This window comes from Peromyscus eremicus, chromosome 1 (assembly GCF_949786415.1).
Source record: "Peromyscus eremicus chromosome 1, PerEre_H2_v1, whole genome shotgun sequence".
Classification (NCBI taxonomy): Eukaryota; Metazoa; Chordata; class Mammalia; order Rodentia; family Cricetidae; genus Peromyscus; species Peromyscus eremicus.
Genome location: NC_081416.1, coordinates 122,497,482 through 122,519,378, shown reverse-complemented (window position 1 = coordinate 122,519,378; position 21,897 = coordinate 122,497,482). Strand labels below are relative to the sequence as shown.

The following is a 21,897-nucleotide window of genomic DNA, read 5'->3' as shown; positions in this document are numbered from 1 at the left end:
GTGCTAGTATTAAAGGCGTGAGCCACCACCACCCAGCTATGATATGTCTTAAAAGAAAGAAGCTTAACTTTTTTATACTGATTTCTTGATCCTAAACCAAAACTACTTTCATTTCAAAGGAGTGAGGGAAACACTATCCACCCCACCCACTTCCCCTGCACTCTGTTTACTTACCTGTAACCATCCATCTACATACACAAAGAAATCAGCATACAAAGGTATAACTGGTTAAGGATCTCTTGAAATGAGTCACTGAAACATACCTCTGTATGTTGCATGTATAAATATATGCACATAAGCACACGTGCGTACGTATGTACTGAACTCAATAGCATTCTTATAAAAATGTACCCTCTTAGTAGCAACTACACGCTCCATACCCACGAGTAGTTGGCCAGCACAAAAAGGAGCTCAGTGGTGTTTTTGTTTCATTTTGCTTTGGCCTTTTTTTTTTTCCTTTGTCTTAACTGTTCTTTTGTTTATTTGTTTTGATTTTCATTTTTGTGTTTTTGCAGGATTTCTTGAGGTTTTGGGGTTTTTGGGTTTGGATTTTTTGTTTTGTTTTTAAGAGAGAAAGAAGAACATACAGTTGGGGAGGTAGGAAAGTAGGGGAGATCTGGGAGAAATTGGGGGAGGGAGGAAATGTGAGCAAAATATATTTAATTTTTTTTTTCAATTAAAAAAAGTACCCTTTTTTTCTAACTAAGCCTTCAGGCATTTGGTTATGTGAGCTGATAGAAATACAGCCAATAAGTTTTACTAGCTTTATTAGCTTTCTGTTACTATAACAACTTTCTGATAAAATCAGAAAGGTTTACCTTGATTTCAGAGGTTCAGCCTGTGTTCACCTATCAGTGTTGCTCTGGGCCAGTTACAGTGAGTACCCATGGTCAGAGCATCTGTGAAGGCAAGCAAAGAGAGAGTCCATAATCCCCTGCAAAGGCTCCCATGGAAGCTGTTTCCAGTAGGCCCTTACCTCCTAGGAGGTGTTCCACATCTATACACAGTGTTGTTAGTGTAGGGAGCAAGTCCAAGGACCTTTGGGATACATTTACTATCCAAGCCATGACACCAGCTTTGGAAAGTAAAGTCTTTTTTACCATGTACAGGGTTTGGTCATTACTCTTGGGGGACTTTTTTCCACAAAACTCTTATACCAAAATCTGCTTTTTCACCATTTTCTTATCAAGTGCAGAATGAAGATACAATCTAGTAATAATTTCTAGCCTAATTATGTATTTAAATATTGGCTTCATTCTTAGACTTGTTTTAGAACTAAATATAAATATATATATATATATATATATGTATGTATGTATATGAAGTCAGTATTCCATATACTGGCAACAGCAGAACCTCCATGTTTTGTTTATCTTGCTTGTTTGGTCAGTAGTTGCTAGGAACAAAAGAAAATTCCCTTGGAAAAACCAGTATAAACTAGCCATATATTGTTGAGTGGCTTCTCTGCTTAGTGGTCTGTAATACTCAGTCTTAACCTTGAAAATGTTACGGTCTGGTTTGGATGAATTCAGAATGTTTTTGTTTTGCTTTTAAACTGTGGAACCTTATCCAAACACACACACACACACACACACACACACACACACACACACACACACACAGAGTTGTAAGACTGGCAAGACAGTGGAGATTCTTTCTCTTTGATCCACCTCTCCGGTGGCATGGCTTTCGAATCCACATGGTAGATATGACACTGAGATTGCTGAGCGGGTAATAACAGACAGCAACAAAGATAATGTGGGTCCAGACTCAGAAACTGGAACTTGACCTTTAAAACAGAATCTCACCTCAACTTCCGTCCTCTACACACTTGAATAAAATGTGTCTCAAATAGCACAGCTAGATAATACTCGGGCAGGGCTGCGTGTGGTCCAACTGCCCACACGTGTTGCCTGTCATTGCGTGCTTACTCTTCAGCCATATCTAATATTTTTTGACCTCAGAGTACTAGCGTTAGGTAAGAGGGAGGTGATGAGATGGGACAGGAAAAAGCTACCTGTGTTAGAGTCATTCTGTCATCACTGTTAAAGAACCAGTTGACCTCTTACCTCTGTTCCTCTCCTTAGGCAAAATGACCAACACTCTTTTGCAATTGGCGTGGTTCCTCTTTTACACTTGGCTTGAAGATTTGATCTTTGGGGGCTGTACTGTCCCAGCAATGGAAACTCCAAAAATTGCAAATTCATAGCTCCTCAGATTGTAGTACAGTTCCCTTTACCGAGTGTTTACAAGTGCCCAGTAGCCAGACTATTAGCATGTCATCTTTCTAGTTAGTGGTTATAGGCTAACTTTCAATAAGACTGTTATACAAGCTGCTGAAGAACACTGTCACTTTGTCATACAGGCAGAGGTAATAAGAGAGAAATAGTCACATGTCCACTCGAATACACAGGTAAATGAATGTCAATCTACTGTTTTTCCTATTGAATGCTTCCCATGCTGTTTAAAAAAAGGAAGTGATAGCATAGATATTAACACTTTTTTTTTTATAAAAATGATGAGCTTTCACCTCTTTTTAACCTGTTTGGGGTTAGTTGTTTTTCTTTTTCTTCTCAGTGCTGACAGGGCCTTGCACATCTTAGGCCAGTAACCACTGAAGTATCTGCCAAGTGCTGAGATTATTAATTTTTTAATATATGTTAATGAGAGTGTCTAATCTTTCTTGTTTTATTCAACTACTAACTAATAGAAACATCTAGTTTTAAAGAAAAACTTAAGCACTTAATATTGTATTAAAATAATACATATAAGCTGTATATGAGTGTAGTTAGGAACATTTCTATGTATGAACATGGTGTATGTCTCTGTGAGAATACAGTTAGAAATGTGGGTTTGTTATCCCACATGTTAAGCTGAGACTGCCAAGTCTTTAGACACTCAGAGTAACCAAAGGTAGCTATTAGCAAATGGTTCACATTCCTAGATAATGTGTTGCCCAGTGGTGCCAGGTTTTTATGTATATAGTTTTTTTTATATAAGAAATTTAGTTACCAATCCTGCATGGGTACCTTTGACAGTCATCAGTAACTTGCAGAAGTTGCCATATGTAGATACTAAATGCTTTTTAGAAAGCTGGAAGACCCAAACAGGAAGTATAAGAGGAAGATGCGCAGTTTCTCCTTTTGTTTTACTGTCTTTGAGCAGTAGTACTGAATTGTGTTTATTGTACACATAGTCAAGTACTTACACACATAGTACTCACCTTCACAAAGAGTGGTCTTTGAGCCACTGATCATCTCTTTCTATTAAGCTCTCGTTTTACAAGGACAACTAGAAGATACTGGAAATATTTTAAACCACTTCCTAGGATGACTCAAATTTTTTCTGAGTAAAAGGGATTAACTTCCTCCCCAACTAATAAACTGTTAACTTTAGAGTGAGACGTTCAGCCAAGTCCCTAGTTTCTGTGCCTTGTATATGAAGGAACTGTACCCATCATCCTTTCCAAGATGTCTAATTACATTAGCTCTTCATAGTTGTCCAAAGGACCCTGACTTCTAGAAGGATAGGTTTAGGAAAATGAAAGCTGATTTTCTTTTGTAGCACTCTAGAGTCTTGTGATCAGTCACTTCTATTTTTAAATGTTGTTAGATTCTTTTTCCACAGCACAATTAAAGCATGTTGGCAATGGTTAAATATAGACACATTAAATTTAAGAAAAATAACCAGTCACCCATTTTACCATGGGCAACTTAGCTAAAATATTTTCATATAAACTTTGCTTTTTTATTAGGAGTCTGCTAGATAAATGTGGCCTCTATCCTTTTCAGATTTCCCATACTACAGTACAAGTGCTGTTCACACATGTATTTAAGAGTTATTTCATTTGTCTTTCATTTCCTGTGTTCTTTAGAGTAGGGTAGTTAGCTTTATCAGCAGCATTCAAATAGTTAAGACTGTCTCAAGGAAGCAAGCAGTCTCAGCCCTCCCCTTCTGCACTTTCTCAACCAGTTTCTGGCTTCCTCTTACGGTTTTGCTAATGGCAGCTCTGAGCTACTGAACTGTCTGCTCTGCCGCCGCCGGCATGAGCGCCTCCTTCTGTGAAAGACCATTTCCTGGCATGGGGGTCAGATCATGTCGGTAAAATGGGGTCGGCTTCCCGAAGTTCCTCTCATAACAGTGCGATTCACGGGACTAAAACATGGGCAGGTAAGAGCCCGGATTCTCCAAAGCACTGAATTAGAACAACAGGAGGCGGCAGTGCAGCTTGTTTTGTGTTTGTCCTCGGAGAGGAACTAGTCTTAGTTACTGTAAAGGGTGAGAACATGGATTGTTCAGATCTGAAGAACGTCAGAGTTCTTCAGAAAATAATGTAGCTGCCATAGAAAATTGTCTTGTTTGATTTTTTTTTTTCTTTTTAGACATTGGAGCATGCTTTTAACCTTCAGGCAAAAAAGAAAAAAGTCAGATGGTTTTAAAGTTAACAATTTATGCATAGAGAAATCTGCAGAAAAAAAAATTAGTTGAAGGGGTCATTTGGATATATATGCTCAAGGTTTGGTCATTGGAGTTCTACACACTTTAGCAGTTACCAGTTTTTGTTCAGAAGAGTTTCCTGTTTTGTAAAGTGGTTTCCCCCCATCCTTTCTGTATATAGTTTTAAAATGCAGCAGTTTGGCTTTGGGGTTTTGCTATATGTATTCTGCTAAGGGAGAATTTCATATGAATCATAGATTTTTCAAATAACCATTTCACACATTGGGTGAGTTCTGAACTTTAGAAAACCAGAAGATTTTGAGTTCCTTTTTGGTACTGATCATTGCTTCTTGACCCTTTGCACCTCCAGGAACCTCTCATACCCTCTTTACAGTAAGTATGGTGAATGAGAGCTGAGCTTTAGTCATCCAGAACTAGACCACCTCAGGGTTAAACAGTCGTCACTCTGTGCTCCAAAGTGTATTATTATTAGACATCTCTAAGCCTTAGTCTCCTCAGATATAAAATGGAGATAATTAGAACTGTAATTCATTGCCCTGTCCCTAGAAAATACATAAAAATTTCTTACTTCAATGCCTGGCACAAAGTAACTATTCATCATTTTAAGTGTTATTCAATGCCCTGTCTTGTAAAATGGGAAGCATGATGCCCATCTGCCAAATGATTCTATTTAGATAATGTCTACATGTTCAGTGGTCAGCATGGTCACTCACTTCGAGAAGCTCATTCCTTGGGTGTCTTTTTAGATTGTAGTCATAGTATAAAACGGTAGGTAAAGCTCACCTCTCTGAATTGGAGGTCTTCATGGTCTAGTTAGTCTTGTTAGTCAGTTGAGCCCCTAGTATAGTGGTTCAGCCTATAGTAAACATGAGGTGAATGTCAGTTTCCTATTCCCTCTTACAGAGCTGAGGGGAAACCATAGTGCAAGAAGAAAGCCTTACAGCAGAAATCAAAGACAGCAGGTCTTGGGGAGCCTTGCTCTTCCAACCATAGACAAGACTGGTTTTCTGTCTCTGTGCTTTGGGGCGAGCAGCAAAGCCTTAGGAATTCCCTGTCCTGGGTCCCTGGGCTTTTGAGAGCAAGTGAGTGCTGTGGTGATGAGCTTGAGGAGACAGAGAAGGTGGTTGGGGAAGGTTACTGACAAGGCTTCTTCTTGCCTTTTCTGTACCCCATGTTTTCCATGCTTTGCAACAGCATCCTTAGGCTGCTCCTGGGTTATTGTCTCCTCCTGCCTAAAGTCAAAATTTCCTTTCCTTCACCACAAAAGATTGCACTTTTGTGTTGAGTTAGGAGAGTAATAAGCTCATGACACTCATTTTCAGTGAGGTATTAGTATTTGCTATAATGTAGTAAATGTTATACTTAGTATGTGCCAGGCTTTAACACAAACAGAACTGTGAAACAGGTACCTCTCCCATTCTGCAAATGAAATGACTGGGGCTCAAAGAAAAAATTCACCCACAGTCCCACTGTTAGTAGAACTTAGATCCGACTTCATGCTTAACCTCTGTGCAGTTTTCTGCCCTCTTCCTCAACATAGAACACTGAACCCAAATTAATGTCTGATAACCTACTGAGTTCCAGTTAGTAAAAACTATATATGTAGGGTTATTTAATAGTTCTGATTAGAGTAAGGAAGAAAATGTCATCGAGTCTCATTAATTCAGGGACATACATGTGGTGTGTAAAAGTTAGAGAGGAGCCTCACAGAACTTTTTAGACTACGTGACATTGTTTCTCCCCCTCAGGCTGATCTCAGAATTGCTGCCATCCTTCTGCTCCCTTTCTAGACTGATAGAAACTCAGTGCTTCCGGTGTGGACTCTGCCATACCTTACTAAGGAAACCTTCCGGCTGCAGGCTCTGTCCAGTGTCTGTTAGTATAAGCAGCCCCGATGACTCAGAACTCCTAAGTTTTTCTGGTGGGAGCTTGCATGACTGAAAATTAATTAAAAGTTGCCCAGAACGTCGTTCCTCATTTCTGTCCACACTGGGCCCCACCCTCCGGTGACCACATGCCATCTGTGTGTCCAGGTAAGGGGAAGACCTTCCAGTGCTCAGTTAACTGTTTGTTGACTCTTGTCTTTGGCAGGAAAAGGAAAGGGAGAAAGATAAAATTAAGGAGAAAGAGAAAGAATCTAAAGAGAAGGATAAAGAGAAGAAGACTCTTAACGGGCACACGTTCAGTCCCATTCCTGTTGTGGGTCCCATCAGCTGCAGCCAGTGCATGAAGCCTTTCACCAACAAAGACGCCTACACTTGTGCAAGTAAGAGACATGCTTCTTCCTTTCAGCAGATGAGGCTCTCTTGCTTTAAGAAAGCTGGTTGGTTTCTAGTTTCCTGTGCATCCCACCCCTGATCTGTTCCTCATTTATGTGGAGAAGTAACTCTGTGTGTTTTTTCTTCTAATTTCAATTATGTAACTTATAATCTGTATTTTTTTGCAGATATCTCCTAATTTCAGATTCTCTGCTTAGAAACTACCTCCTATTGCCAGAAACCTGGCAAACCAAAGCAGTACATAGCCTCAAACCTTAAAGCTTCCAAGATCCTTTGTCAGATCATATACACATTTTTATACACTGCCCCCCCCACACATATACAGAGATGCATGCACATGCATGCAGTTTAGAGATTCAAACTCGGGTGGGGGGGCCCTGATATAGGAAAGCAGTCTACTCTTGAGCTACCCCTCCCCTTCAGTCCTTGTGCACTTATTTGTAGATCTGGTCCTTTGGAATATTATCCAGCTATTTGCCATCATTAAATCACGATGGCTACCAGAGGAGAGTGTCTGCATGTGCAAATATGCTCCATGTTTCTGTTACTGATCTGCTGAAAGACAAGTCTATTAACTGGGCATGACTCTCCTTTTGATAAGGCATTCTCAGCAAGCGTCAGTTGGCTTTCTCTGTACAGGACTTAGATAACAAGTGTCTGTGTCACAGCCACTGCATTCTACAGTTGCAACACAGAGGCAGCCATAGATACATCAACAAGAATGGCTTTGTTCCAGTAAAATTTCATTTACAGACACTGACATTAAAATTTTGCATGCTATGTCATTTTCATCTTTTCATTTCTTTTTCAACCATCTAAAGTATAAAAGCCGTGTGTGGCTCATGGGCTCTCCAAAATCAAGCAACAGGCCAAATCTGGCACATATACTGTAATTTGCAAATCTGCTCTAGAGCGATATTTCTCAGAATTGTGTCAGTGCACTCAAAGAAAGTAATTGTATTTGAAAAGCATGCCAAGGTTAAAACAAGGAAGCTGCTTTGTTCAGAGGTGAGCAAGCTGGGTATCGGCCACCATAGGCCTAGCACAACTAGGAGGCTCTGGTGGTTTGTCTCAAGTTAGACCCGCAACACATGCAGAAGAGACAGTGGCTGAGTCGTACTCAAAGGAGTGAGTCTCATAGATGACATGATGATGTCTTGTTCTCAGTCATTTATTGTGCGTTCCAAGTAATCTGTTACTAAAAATAGTTAGCTTACTGAAATTGGAAGTGCTAGAAGCTTACATGGGCAGATTCAACATTATGTAGTAATTTTGGCTTACTTGCTTTTTTTAATACAAAAGACAGCTGAAGCTACAGCTGGCAAAGAACCTGTAAGCTTTCTTGCCTGTGTTACAGCCATTGTGACTTTCATAAATAAAGTAAAAAAGGCTTAGTCACATACGTTCTTGTAAAATTAATGTGAAGGGTATGTTATATCCCCCAGAGTAATCTACAGCTGTTTATTTTACTCTTTAAAGGGAAAAGCACTTACCTAAATCAGTATGCATTCCTCCAGGCAGAGATCACACACATTATCACTATCTTCCATGTCTGACTTAGCAGAAAATTAAGAACTGCATCACATAGGACTAAGTTTCAGGTAAGCTTTGTGAAGCAAGAGACTAGCTCTGTCCAGTGTGTCCAGTGTCCCCACAGCGATTTCCTTTTGGAGCCCGGGCTCTAAAAAGGACTCTTCTCTCCAGTGTCAAATGTCAACACTTTCGGGTTTTGTCCACTGAACACAGTCTGCTTCTCAGTACTGCAGCTAATTTAGTTGACTACAACAGAAGTCAATGAGCACCTTTTTTTTAAACCACATTATCTATTATTAAACATTTTTAGCATATTAACCTGGGGCATTTAATGTTAAAACTACATTCAGATTACACTATACTTAACAAAGAGCACACTGTAAGGATCAGAGCCACAGGTTTGCCCTTTTATTTTCTGGTTAATTATCAGTATGATTGGTGTTGTCCTTGATCCACAGCTTCTTAAAAGAATTTGTGTAGCTGTCTTTTTCATTTCATTTAATGTAAAGACAAGGTACTCATCACACCATGATGAAGATGAGCAGATAAAGAGCAATATTGTTGCTCCACTTCTTGGGTGGGAATCACCTCTCCTCCCTCAAGAAATCCTCAACACATATGTAAAGAGAAGCCGCCTAGCAGAAATACCAAGTGAGGCAGCAGTGTATCAATTTGATTCTGTTTCTACATATTGATTCTGTTTCTCGTTTTAAGAGTTCATATTGATTACTTTTCTCTTGACGGAATACCTGACAGAAGCGTCATAAAGAGAGTGTTTATTTTGGCTGGAGTTTCAGTCCATCATGTAGGGAAAGCATGACAAAGTTGGTGGTAACAGGACTCTATGAAGGAGGCCTCTCCGTCTTGGTAGATGAGGAAGCAGCGGCAGGAATAATTTCAAGACCCTCCCTAGTGACCTGTATGTGCCAACTATGCTACCTACACACCATGTCCCAGAGGTTCTGTGAGCTCCTAAAACAGTGCAGCCAGGTACAGACCAAGTGCCCAGAACAGTCTTGGGGAGGGGGGGAGGAGGTGGTGGAGGGGAGAGCGATGGGACACAGTTCACATTCAGACCATAACAGAAATCAACGTAAATGAAAGCTACAGTGCCTGGGAATGTAGTTCACTAATAGAGCCCTTGCCTAGCATGTGCAGCCTGAGTTCAGTCCCCATCACTGAGAGAAAAACAAAACCGTAAAAATTTACTTTGGTGTTGTTCTAAAGTATTATTTTGCATATTTCCTCCTCTTCCTTATGGAACTGCTTTTATTTATTTGAGAATCACTAGTATCAGAAAAACATTAAAAGGCCACAGTCCTTTGAAAAGTTTATCCAGTATATCTTGAACACATTCACACATTCCCAGCTCCTCCCATAACCATCTACCCATTCCTTCCCATCAAACTTTGAGTTTTCTCCCTGCCCCAATCTAGTGCAGTTGGTGATGCCCAACTAATCTGACATGTGGTCTACCTACCAGGGGTCACATCGTTAAGGAAAACTGATTCTTCCTCTTCCGGGAGCTGCCACATGTCAATAGCTTCTCAGCTAGTAGTGGGGTTTTGTGCCCATCTTTGCTCATCTATGCAGGATTTTGTCTGGCTTGAACTTCACAGTCTTATGCATACTGTCAGAGTCACTGTGAGGTCATATGTGTACCAGCCCTGTTGTGTCCAGAAGACAATATCTCCTTGAAGTTTTCTGCCATCTCTGACTCTTACACTCTCTCCACCTCCCCTTCCAGGAATATCCCTCAGCCTTGTGGAGAGGGGTGTAGTGTGTATGTTCCATTTAGGACTGAGCACACCTCAGGCACTTATTTTCTGCAGTTAAGGGTCTCTGTTAATTAAGGCCATAATCCTTGACTGGCAGTATCAGATTGATACCTAAGGAATTTCATTGGTAAAGCAAAATGAACTACTTCCTACTATAAAATATTAAAATGGTGGTAAAACTATGTACATACATGCACATACATTTTGTTAGTCTGAATTTTTTGTTGCTATGACCAGAAATCAATGACAAACAGGCAGGAGAGATTTATTTTAGTTCATGGTTTCAGTAGTTTCCATCCATCATGTAGATTGGCATGGTAGAGCAGAACAGGTCATGTGGTGTCTAGGAAGCAGAGAGAATGCCTCTGCTGCCTAACTTTCTCCCTTTTCTACTTTATCTGGGCCCTACTCTGTGATGATGATGTTACCTACCTTCAGAGTGAATCTCTCCCAGATTCCCTGTAGCTAATGCTCTTTGGAAAAGCCCTCACAGACACATCCAAAGCTCCTAAGTTGATAACATTAACTATCTCTAGCCTTTATCAAATTGATACCCAAACACATCCCCTTACATCATAATATTCCATCCCTGGTCCCCAAAGGTTCATGGCTGACTCATATACAATCCACGTAGTCTTAACAGTGTTGTTCAAAAGTTCTAAGTTTCTTCAGTGACTCAAGGCAAACTTGTAGCTATGAGCTCCTGTAAAATTAAAAAGAAAATTGAATATTGAATGATACAGAGTATACATTCCCATTAAAAAAGATGGATGCAGCAGAATAACATGAAGGCTTGGACCAAACCGAGATCAAAACCCAACATGGTAAATGTTAAATCACGTAGCTACATGTCCAGCATCTGGAGGCATGTAATGGTATGATGTGGGCCCCAGAGGCCTTGAGCAGCCTTGCCCTTGTGGCATTGCTGTTTGCAACTCCTATGGCCCTCTCTTTAAGGCAGGCTCTCCTAATTAACTGCACCTTTTTTGGCAACATTCCATGTTCCCACCTTCACAATTTTAATGCATTGCCCTTTGAGGGACTTCCTTTGAAGATTACCACTCTGCTCTTCGTTGCCTGGCCCCCACACCTTCCTTTGAAATCAGGGTAGAAGCCCTGTGGTTCCAAAACTCTTGGATTCTGCCTGTTTACAAAAACAGTTAACACTGTATAAGTAAAATCAGGGACTGCCACAAGCTCAAACAGCAGCCAAGGCCCCCTTAAAACATGGATGCATGGTCTCAGAGTGCCCCTGGGGAAACACTTTCCTAACAGAGTGCCAGTGCCACCTTGTGCCTCAAATGCTTGACATATAGTTACAGGATTTATGTTGGACTTGTTGAGTGTGATATTGATTGCTTTGGTCCAATCCTTTCTCGGAACATGTTTCCCTAACAGAGCCATACAAGCAATTCCCTAACAGGTAGCCCTGGACTTCTCTTCTCAAAACAGTGTTTTCAAATGAATTAAAACCTCTACACCCTAGAGCTTGGAATGGGTGGAGTCCAGCCAGTTCCTGAGATGTCCTTGGCTTCTTTTTAGTGGCTCTGATGTCTTCAGCACTCCTCTTTCCTTGGCCCCAACTTTGCACATACTTCTAAACTTTATTCTGTGCTTTTTTTTTTGCTTACAATTGTCACTAAAAAAACTCGGCTGTAAGCAGCCAATAAAGCCCATGTCACAGCCTGAATGCTGGGCCACTGCATCATTTCCTCCACTAAAATTGTTGGTCCATCGCTTTCAAATTCAGCCTCCTAAGTCTCAGGACTTGCTCCAAATACAGACAAGTTCTCGGCCACAGCTTCAAATGAATGGCATTAGTGCAGTTAACAGTACTGTTATTGCTCCCATCAGAGACCTCACCAACAGTCTTCCTGTCTCCTTACTGGCAACATTCTGGGCTTTTGCATTCACAACAGAATCACTCACTAAATTATGCTTGAGTATCTGGGAACTCTATAGAACATCTCCAGACCTTTTGAAATGCTCACATACCAATTCTTAAAATCTCTCATACCAGGTATTTTTTTTTTATTATTACTTAGACTTTCCTCTCCTGACAAATACCTGAGGAAAAGAACTAAAAGCAGTCATTATTTATTTTGACTGATAGCTTCATTCCATCTTCTCAGGAAGGATGTGTCAAAGCAGAGCTGGTCACATCAAGGTGCCAAGGAAACAGGAAAACAGTGCCTACACTGGCTAGCTTTGTCTCTTTTCATTTTACCTGAGTCCCCAGCCTAGGGGATGGTACCACTCACATTTATGGGAGGCCTCCCCTACTTAGTAACACTGTGGAAATGCCCATATAGAGACACTCAATGTGTCCTTTCTCGGTCCAGTCAAGTTGACAGTAAAGAGGCAGAGGCAGGCAGATCTCTATGAGTTTATGGCCAGCCTGGTCTACATTGCAAGTTCCAGGACAGCCAGGGCTACACAGAGAAACCCTGTCTCAAGGAAAAGACAAAAATAAACATTAAAAAATAGAAAAAGGTACATAGTAAATACTGGAAAGTAAGACACCCACATTAGACCGACAGTTTTAAAGGTTAAGGGTATAGAAAAATTGCATTCTGTGATCTTCTGAAACAGCGACCTGCCTTCTCCCCAGGACCCTAATTGGAACCCTACTATGATAAGTCTGGGGTCCAGGTTTCCACCATCCTGATATGCTGGGATATGCAAGCTAAGCAGTTGTACAGGATGTTGTGTGAAACCCCCTTTAGGAATAGTGAAAACATTAGTATCCCCAGCTGAAGCAAAGTACAGAATTGCTCTGAACCAAACAGCATACTCAGAGAGTGCCACAGAGAGGAGGGGTGGATGTCCTGTGAAGTCAAACAATACAATTTAAAAACAACAACAACAACAAAACGTAGATGCCACGGATAGAAGTAACCCAGTATGAGGAGTAGTTAGCAGATATAGAAGCAAGAGAGGAATTACTAACTGGCCCAAAGGAGTAACATTGGGAATGGATTTGGGGTTGTTGTTGTTTTGGGGTTTTTTTTTTTTTTTTTTTTTTTTTTTTTCAAGACAGGGTTTCTCTGTGTAGCTTTGGAGCCTGTCCTGAAACTCACTCTGTAGCCCAGGCTGGCTTGGAACTCACAGAGATCCACCTGCCTCTGCCTCCCGAGTGCTGGGATTAAAGGCGTGTGCCACCACACCCAGCTATAATGGAAAAACAAGATTAAACAATAAATCAGGCATACAATTTCATTTAAAGGATTATTGTGGAGAATTTTCAGATATTCTGGCATATTTGTATTATCAGCATATTCAGATTTATATTTGTTTACAAAAGAGAAAGTGGCTTCTTCTGTATTCTAGGAAATCTTGATGATTATATACTTGCATGTCTTTAGTGGCGGTGGACTAGTATTTTGGTGCTGGGAATTCAACCTGGAGCCTCATGTTTGCCACGGAAGCTCTCTACCACTGAACAGTAGTCCCACCCTTAGTAGTCAATCCTGAAAGTAATGAAAGCGGAGTGTGCTGGGGTATTGAGACAGATGGAGTGCCAGGAGTTCTGAGGCCAGCCTGGGCTACATAGAAAGATCCTGTAACAGAAACAAAACAGGGACTCACCAGATCAAGATTCCTGGTGACCTCTAAGTTCAATCCTCAGAGACCACATGACAGGAAGAGATTGTCCTCCCTTCATACACATGCCATTTTTAAATATTTAAAAATAAAACAAGGAGTTGGCTGCTAGGTAAAACAGTTGTCACACAGATGTGAAGACCTGACCCCACGTAAGTCCAGGTGTGGTACTGTGCGTCAGTCATCCCAGTGTGTCTATGAGAAATAGATAGAGACAGGAGAAGCCCTAGGAACTTGTGGGCCACTGGCACACAACAGAGAGAGCCTGTCTCAAACAAGGTAGCTCACTCCTGCCCCCCACCCCACCCCACCCCCTTCCCCATTCTTCTCTCTCACACACATGAAAAGTAACTCAACATTTAGAAATTTCCACGGGTATTTTAAGTTTATATATATTTTTAATGGATCTCAAAATTCTGTGACAGGTTTTTGGTCAAGGTTGTTTTATTAGAAAGTACTATTGTTTAAACTATTCTGTAAAACACACACACACAAAATGGCCCACCAGACATTTTCTTTCCCTTCTGAGGATTTTATTTTCATTTTATCGTTTTTCATGTTTTATTAGTAAACATAGATGATCAGTTGAAGCACATAGTTCAGACTGGAGTGGCAGATGCTGGGATAATAGGCGTTTGGGCTTTCTGGACAGACTCAGTGTCCTTGCCAGCTCCCATCCGTTTTCTTGTCACTTTAAACCTGCCCACATCATTGACCCATCTCACATCGCAGACAGACCATCAGGAGAGCATAACAGAGGAGCTCAAGGCTTGTTACCCCGATAAGTACCCAAGGTTCAGAAGTACGTTTTCAGTTTGCAGACATTCCACATCGGAAGCAGGAGTCCACCCTGCTCAGGAAGCAGCGATTTGCTGGGAACAGGAAGGCTTGTGTATAACGGTGTGCAGCTTCCTCCTTTGAGGAGAAGAGCAGGAGCACTAGAGGTGTAAAAGCAATGGGATTGTGTATAGTCATCTTTCCAAAGGAGTGAAGGTAATTGGCTGATTCTCCTGGCTCCCTGAAGGACAGAGCCTTCAGCACGTATTTGTATGTATGAAGCCCCATCTGTTATCTTGGCAGGAAGCAGGAAATATGAGTAATCCAGGAATCTTTTGTCTTTTTCTTTCACTCACACACACACACACACACACACACACACACACACACACACCCCACCCCACGCGTTTTGAGGATCTTACCAAGATTCTCAGGAAATGTAGCATCTCTGCAGTTAGTTATCTACCTCTTCAGAAACCACTGTGCCTTTAGGAAAAAGGCAGCTTTTCTTTTTGTTTAGCAAAAACCTGTTTTGCTGACCACTGAGTGGAGCTTCATATCCCAGACGGCTGTTCTGTAGACTTTGGCTTATGATTTAGAAGGATCAACTGTAGGACATGATGGAGATGTATTATGGTGGTTTGTAATGACTTACTCCTGTCATCTGTCACATTCACGTATCCCAAATACCAGGAAATTGGTAGGATGGACTTTTAGGTGAAGTCAACATCACGGAGACCATGGGATTACACCCGGACCAATCTGTCAGACTAAGTGAATCCGATGTGGAATAACACAGAAGTGTTAATAATCATAGCCACAAGAAATAGTGAGCAGCAAAGTGGCTGTATGCTCCAGGCAGTCTAATCCTGGGTGTCAGAGAAAGCCTAAACCTCTGGTCAGGAATATTTCAAAGTAAATGAATTTAGCAGAAACCTTAGGAGAATTTTTTTTTTCTTAGTTCAAACTGTACTCCAGGTTTAAGGTTAATGGGGGAAATATATGTCTTTGCAGTTCTTCATTCTAAAGTCTGTAAAGCTACCTTTGAACAATCAACTGTTCTTTCTGGCTGCCACAAATCATTTATTTTGTGGAAAGCTCAGTGGAGTCCTTCAGAATAAAGAATTTGGTATGTTCAAAGTTTTGAATCTTGCCAGTGGTTTTGTTTTGTTTGCTTTTAACAGTTGTGAAGTGACACTGAGATTATTGTTGGTTTGTATTCTGTTGTGTGAGCAGCTTTTGAGTACTTTGGTGGTGGGTTATTTCTGTTGACCAAAACAGTAAACAATAGACCGAGCCTAAGTAGGAAATGTGAGTTAGCATCGAGTGATGGTTGGTTTTTCCCTTTGGATTTCCTCAGAAGCAGCACCTCAGGAACTGGATGGTTTCTGTAATTTAGAATCAATTCATTGCTTCTGTGAGATAGTAAACACAGATGAATTGCCTGGAGAAAAGATACTTGATACTTAGAAGAAGAAGTAAATAAGGAGCTTATGCAATAAAGTCCGTTCTTGATCAAGAAGAACACTTTATTTTGTTTCAGTTTTGTTTACCAGTGTTCTTACGAAAACTGCTGTTAGGAGCAGTTAGTCAAGATGGCTTAGCTCTTTTCTGTGGCTTTCCTCTCGTTCTGAGCATCAGCATTGTGGTTATTAACGCTGGCTAAGAAGAAGCTCTCACATGCTTTTGCATACAAGCACTATCAGTCCAGACCAGACAGCGCCTGAAAGTCCCCAGCGACTTTAAACACGACTCTGCAGAAAGAGTTCTGGAGCATGTGTTTCTGAGTGACTGCTTGTTCCGTGGGCTGGTTGGGTTTTGTGTGGTTGGTTGGTTTGGCTTTGTTTCTGGTGGTGTTTCTTTCCTTTTTGTTAGAATTTTAGAGTTTGCCATTTTCCCATAGGAGGAAAATGTTTCTGTTTGTTCTTAAAGGCCATTCTTCCTGTGTCCTTAAAAAGGATCTAATTATTTTTCCCACATAGATTTTTGTTGCTAGTAGATAGAACAGTGCACTAAAGTACTTGAATATTCCTTTCTTCAAAAGTCTGGCTGTGTATGACAGCTTTTCTGCTGAAAACCAAAGTGCATAGTATGTAACATTTCACCAAAGATCTCTCATGGATGGTTTACCGAAGGGGGAGGGGGCAACAAATAAATGATCACTCCAGCATGTAAAGTTGCTCCATTTTGTTGTTGTTGTTGTTGTTGTTGGATGCTTCCTTGTGGGCGGAGATAGATGTATGGATAGATGCAGGCTGAGCTGTTGACTTTAATTTCAAAGAAATGTGATTAAGGGTCACCTCTGAGCCTATAAACCACTGTACTTTATGACTTTTTTAAAAGAATTTTGAAAAAAAAATGGAATCATGCCACTTAACTACTCTTAGGGAATGTTTTAAATATAAAGAAGGCTAAATCAGTTTTTTTTCCTTTTTTATGAGCATTTAACAAGTTTATTTTTTTAAAAAGGGATTAACATAGATTTAAACACAGCCATTGAGAGAGAAAAGTACTTAGGCAAAGGACAGTGTGAGTACCTGCTTCCCAAGAGAGCCCAGATAAATTTTCTTTGATCTTCCTAACAACATAGTATGGTTTGTGGCAGTGTGCTTAAATAAATCTATTAGACTTGTCTTTGAGTCTTTTGTTTGGGCAATTATCTGTTGTAAAACAGATGATACGGTTTTAAATCCCATGACTTTGGCTGATGTCACTGGGGCTAGCAGTTTCTAAATCACTCACGCCTAGCACTAAAACCATTCTATGGATTGAGTCCAGGACCACTTGGTGACGAGTTTAGTGTTTTTCAAGTAGGTGCTTCAGTGTGGTAAACAGTCAGCCATGTGAACTGTTTATCATGAAGACTTGTAGCTATAACATTGGGCATAGTAAAAATTTAAGCTAGGTTGTGGGTTTAGAGGCAGTTAACTAAAAACATGAATTTCTGTGAAAAGTTCTGCTGGAAGCACATTCAAGATGTTATTTCTACTTCTGTGACTCACGAAGTGGAATTGTTCTTAAATCTCAAACAGTGGCCCAAGAACATGAGAACTGCTGGAGTCTGTTCAGAAGTTACCGTGCCCCCCTAACCACTGTGCTGCCTGGGCCTTTGAGGGGTGCTGAGACCAGGAGGAAAGGAGCCCGAGGGGCCAGCTTGGAAGTGATTTCTGTCAGGACTCTTAGTTTGTCCCATTTACACATCAGAAACAGTGGCAGATTCTCAAACAAACCTGTCACCTCTTCTATTTCTTGTCCATGTCCCGGATATTACAGAGTTAGAGTGAAACAAAAGGAAAGATGCATTTTATAACTGTGATACTGAAATTAGTATTTCAGTATAATGTATCACAAATGTGGTCAGTTACTATGTTTAAAGAATAAGAATCTCAGGAGCCTTTGAGGGTAATAAAGTTTGATGCACTGATGTTTGTAATTTAAAAGCCATTAATACAGATATTATACATGGACAGTGTAATAGGAACCTGTTGAACCCCAACTCCAAATGGAAGAATATAGCTAGGTGGTAGAGTGATTGCCTAGACTATATGAGGCCCTAGGTTTGACCCCTATCACCGCAGAAAAGAGAAAGGAAGGAAGGAACACAGTACTTCACCCTTCACTTTTTAAGAACTGAACCTTCACAGTTAGCATTGCATCTGTTTCCCTGTGCCAGTCTTCCTTCATTCTTTCCTCCAAACAAGCACTTATATAATCGGTGGTTTGTAATTCCATCTCATATGAACAAAATGTCATTTTAACAGTTGGTTTACTGTTGCCTGTGCGGCTCACTGTGCAATTTTGTTATTCTCCCCATTGTTCTATTTTAGAGAATTGAAATATTGGCTACATAGATGCAGACCCTGGCACTTAGCTCTCTTACACACTTCAAGCCGTTCTACTGCTTAGGATATGGGGTCACTTTCACTTTGTCTGTGTGACAAAGAGTGCCACAGAGCATCCTTGTGTATGGCACTAGACTCGGTGACAATTTGTGAAGTTGGCACACACCCTGAACCTTATCAGATGTTGGAAAATGGATGATGAGTTTCTTCCTCACCATATCTCCCCAGTAGTTAAAACAGGGAATACGGTTCTTTTTGGTTTTTTTTGTTTGTTTGTTTTTGTTTTTCGAGACAGGGTTTCTTTGTGTAGCTTTGCGCCTTTCCTGGAACTCACTTGGTAGCCCAGGCTGGCCTCGAACTCACAGAGATCCGCCTGGCTCTGCCTCCCGAGTGCTGGGATTAAAGGCGTGCGCCACCACCGCCCGGCTCTTTTTGTTTTGTAGACAAGGAAACCAAGGCTGTGGAAAAGGAACTTATTTGGGGCTTATGGTGGTAATCAGAATCAGGACCTGAGTTAAATGAGGTTTACCTGCTGTGTGTCCTGTTTTACTTGTTACTAAGTGGACACCGTGTGTTTCAAATGCAGTAATGAAGATTGTGTCTGGGCACTTGGTTTATGCACAATGGCCTGTGGGTTTACACACAGACATTGGAATATACATCAGGACCCAGGTACTGTACTAGAGAGTTAAAGCTCCTCAGTACAGGAGAAAAGGCTGACAAAACCCCAGCATAGTGTGACTGCTAGTGTCCAGGAAGGGCCCAGTGGACCAAGCAGGCGTTGCAGGAACAACCACTGCAGAAGGAATGGGAAGGCCTTTGGGATCTGGATTTCTGGCAGTCTCCTTCATAGCAGCAAGTTCTTCTTATCCTGCCATCCATAAGTCCAAGCTTCCAAGTCCAAGAGCATCTTGACCTCGATGGCTAGGACAAGGCCTTCCTGTGGTACTCCCTGAAGCAGCCATGCCGAGTGAAATGCTGTCTGTTGCTGATTTCCTGAGTGAGCCTTTCCCAGGAGACACACGCCTCTTCAGCTGTCCCCAAAGACAGATCTTTTGCTTGTTTGTGCTTTGCCTCTGGCCTCTTGGCACAGTCTGTTTTTATGACTTCATCACAGCAGGAAGAGCTGATGACCTTTTTGAGGCACAGAGTGCATGGTTTTTACATCAGTGGCCCTTGTAGGCCACGGGAATGGAAAATAAAAAATACTTTGAGATAAAATGTGTCATTGGTAAATTTGAGTCTGTTTTGTCTCAGGAAATCTCCCACATTCTCTTGAGTCAGGGTTCCCAGGGGTGCTTTGAGGGAGTTGTAGTCACCTTTCTTCCATGGCTTCTGACTCAGGGAATGGAGTACAAAAGGTTCGGGATATTTGAGATCTCAAGAAGGGTAAAAATCTTCAGGTCTTTGTCCTGAAATTTTTACAGCTCCTTTTAGCAGTTTTATATATTGTATTATAATTTAGACATAACCTTTTTTCATTATTTCTTTTATTTTTGAGATTATAATTGTGTCATTTCCTCCTTAAATATGTGTGTACCTCTGTGTGTATATGTGTGTGTTCCTAAATATATAAATACAACCTGCTCAGTCTGTATAATGATACTTGCATGTATGTTTGCATGGTTGACCATTTGGTATTGGATAACCAATCAGTGTGCTCTTCCCTGGAGCGGACTACCCAATCTCAGCATTCATTGGTTGCCTATAGTACTTTGTGTAGGGTTGAATCCTCCATGGTCTTTCCTTGGAGGTCCACATTAACTTGTCTGTTATTGTTGTCCTTGTTCAGCTTATGTCTAGAAAGTTTTGGTGAGACTTTATGGGTGTATCTTCTGACATCCTAGGAGACATAACCTCACAGCAAATTCCCTGATGTTCTGGCTCTTAGAGTCTTTCCACCCCGTCTTTGGCAATGTTCCTGAGCCTGGGGTGTGGGAGTTGTTCTGTAGATTTGTAGTTGTTTTGTAGGACAAGCTCCACAACTCTGCAGTTTGGTTGGTTATAGTTTCCTATGATGGCCTTTGTCTCTTGCAAAGAAGAGTTTCCTTGATGAGGGACAAGGACTACACTTATCTGTGGCTGTAAAGACAAATATTTAGAACATAGTTAGGAATTATGCTGGTTTTATTAAAGTGGTAGTTGTAGAGTCTCCCCCAAGATCCATGGCTTCGGTAGCCAAGTATCGTCGGTTTCCCTCTTGTTGACTGGGTCTTAAGTCTATTTAGTGAACTGTTGGTCACGGCCACTATTGTGTATGTGCTACTGCTGCACCCTGAAGATTAGCATGCTGTGCTGGTCATTGTGGTTCAGAGGTGTTATAGCTTGGTAGGGCATCTGGATGCTTCACTCCTTTGGGTGCTTGCATGGTCCCTTCTGGTACCTCCTCCTTAGAGAGGAGACTTGTAGGTCAGTTCCAGCTCAGGGTTCTCTGGGCCCTGTAGACACAACATCTTGATGGCAAACATTTAAACTCTTAGTTTTGATAGCTTCCCAGTTTTCCTGCCTGAAAAATTCTTGACTTCTTCTTTTGGTTAATCAGAAATACCACTGCTTCCTAGTAAATACCTCTAAAATGTCCTTTCAGTTAGTAGTAACATTTTTCACTGTGAGTGGAAGTCTGTCAGCTCCATGCAGCAGTGGTGGAATGTCAGAATCCAGGGCCTGTTGGCTTTCTTGTTGTGACCTTGCCTTCTGCTTCCTTTCCAGGTTGTAGTGCTTTTGTCCACAAAGGCTGCAGAGAAAATCTAGCCTCCTGTGCAAAGGTCAAAATGAAGGTAAGACATTTCTAGCTATTAGAATGCTCAAAATCCAGTGGTTTAAAATAGCAAAATACCCACGTGTTAGAATTTAGATTGTGGTTGGTTGGTTGGTTGGTTGGTTGGTTGGTTGGTTGGTTGGTTTACTTGCTTGCTTATTTTAATCATTTAGTGCCAATTTTTAGAGACCATATTAATCTAAAGATAATTGTTCTTTAAAACGATCAGCCCCCTTCTTGATTAACACATTCAAGAATTTGAGGCTTTGAATAAAAGAAATTCTGAGCTTGAGGCTCACACTTGTAATCACGGCACGTGGGAGGCTGAGCCAGGATGGTTTCCTTGGTTTGATATTAGCCATTGTACCAGAGTGAAACTCTATCTCAAAAAAATTTTAAAGAGAAGGAAATTTGTTTTAGAACTTCCATACATTAGACATTTCTCTGTGTTTCTGTGTAAGTGAGAGTCCTAACTCGCTCTGCAAATATACTCTGCAACTGAAATGTCTGGCTTCCCTACCGAGGAGCATGAGGGCAACAGGTGGAAACCAGAGGCTCTTGATATGTGATGGGCAGGGGAGGGTCTACTCCATTCAGAACCAGTCTGTCTGGTCTTTTCTCCAAAGGTCCATATCGTAGCAGAGGGGACATAGTACAAGAACAGGAAGTACCAATACTGGTGCCACACGAACTTGAAAGCATGTCGTTTAGGTAGCCTGTGTGACTATCAGTGTTGTGTGAGTCAACTGTACATAAAATGTTTTTCCATAGAGAATTTCCAGATGTGTCTACACAGATGCTCATCAGTAACCGCATTACCTAGTGCAGTGGCCTCAGTCTTGAGTGTGTGTCAACATCATCTCAAGATC

General features: G+C 41.1%; 1 protein-coding gene across 2 annotated transcripts in view; it reads left to right on the top strand.

The window, feature by feature from the left end:
• Positions 1-21,897, top strand: part of Akap13 (A-kinase anchoring protein 13) — a 219,744-nt gene that overhangs the window by 162,346 nt on the left and 35,501 nt on the right. For both annotated transcript variants that reach the window (XM_059272911.1, XM_059272917.1), the window contains 2 exons: positions 6,550-6,724; positions 20,980-21,047. In XM_059272911.1, coding sequence (XP_059128894.1) covers positions 6,550-6,724; positions 20,980-21,047 — 243 coding nt within the window. The remainder of the gene's footprint in view (positions 1-6,549; positions 6,725-20,979; positions 21,048-21,897) is intronic.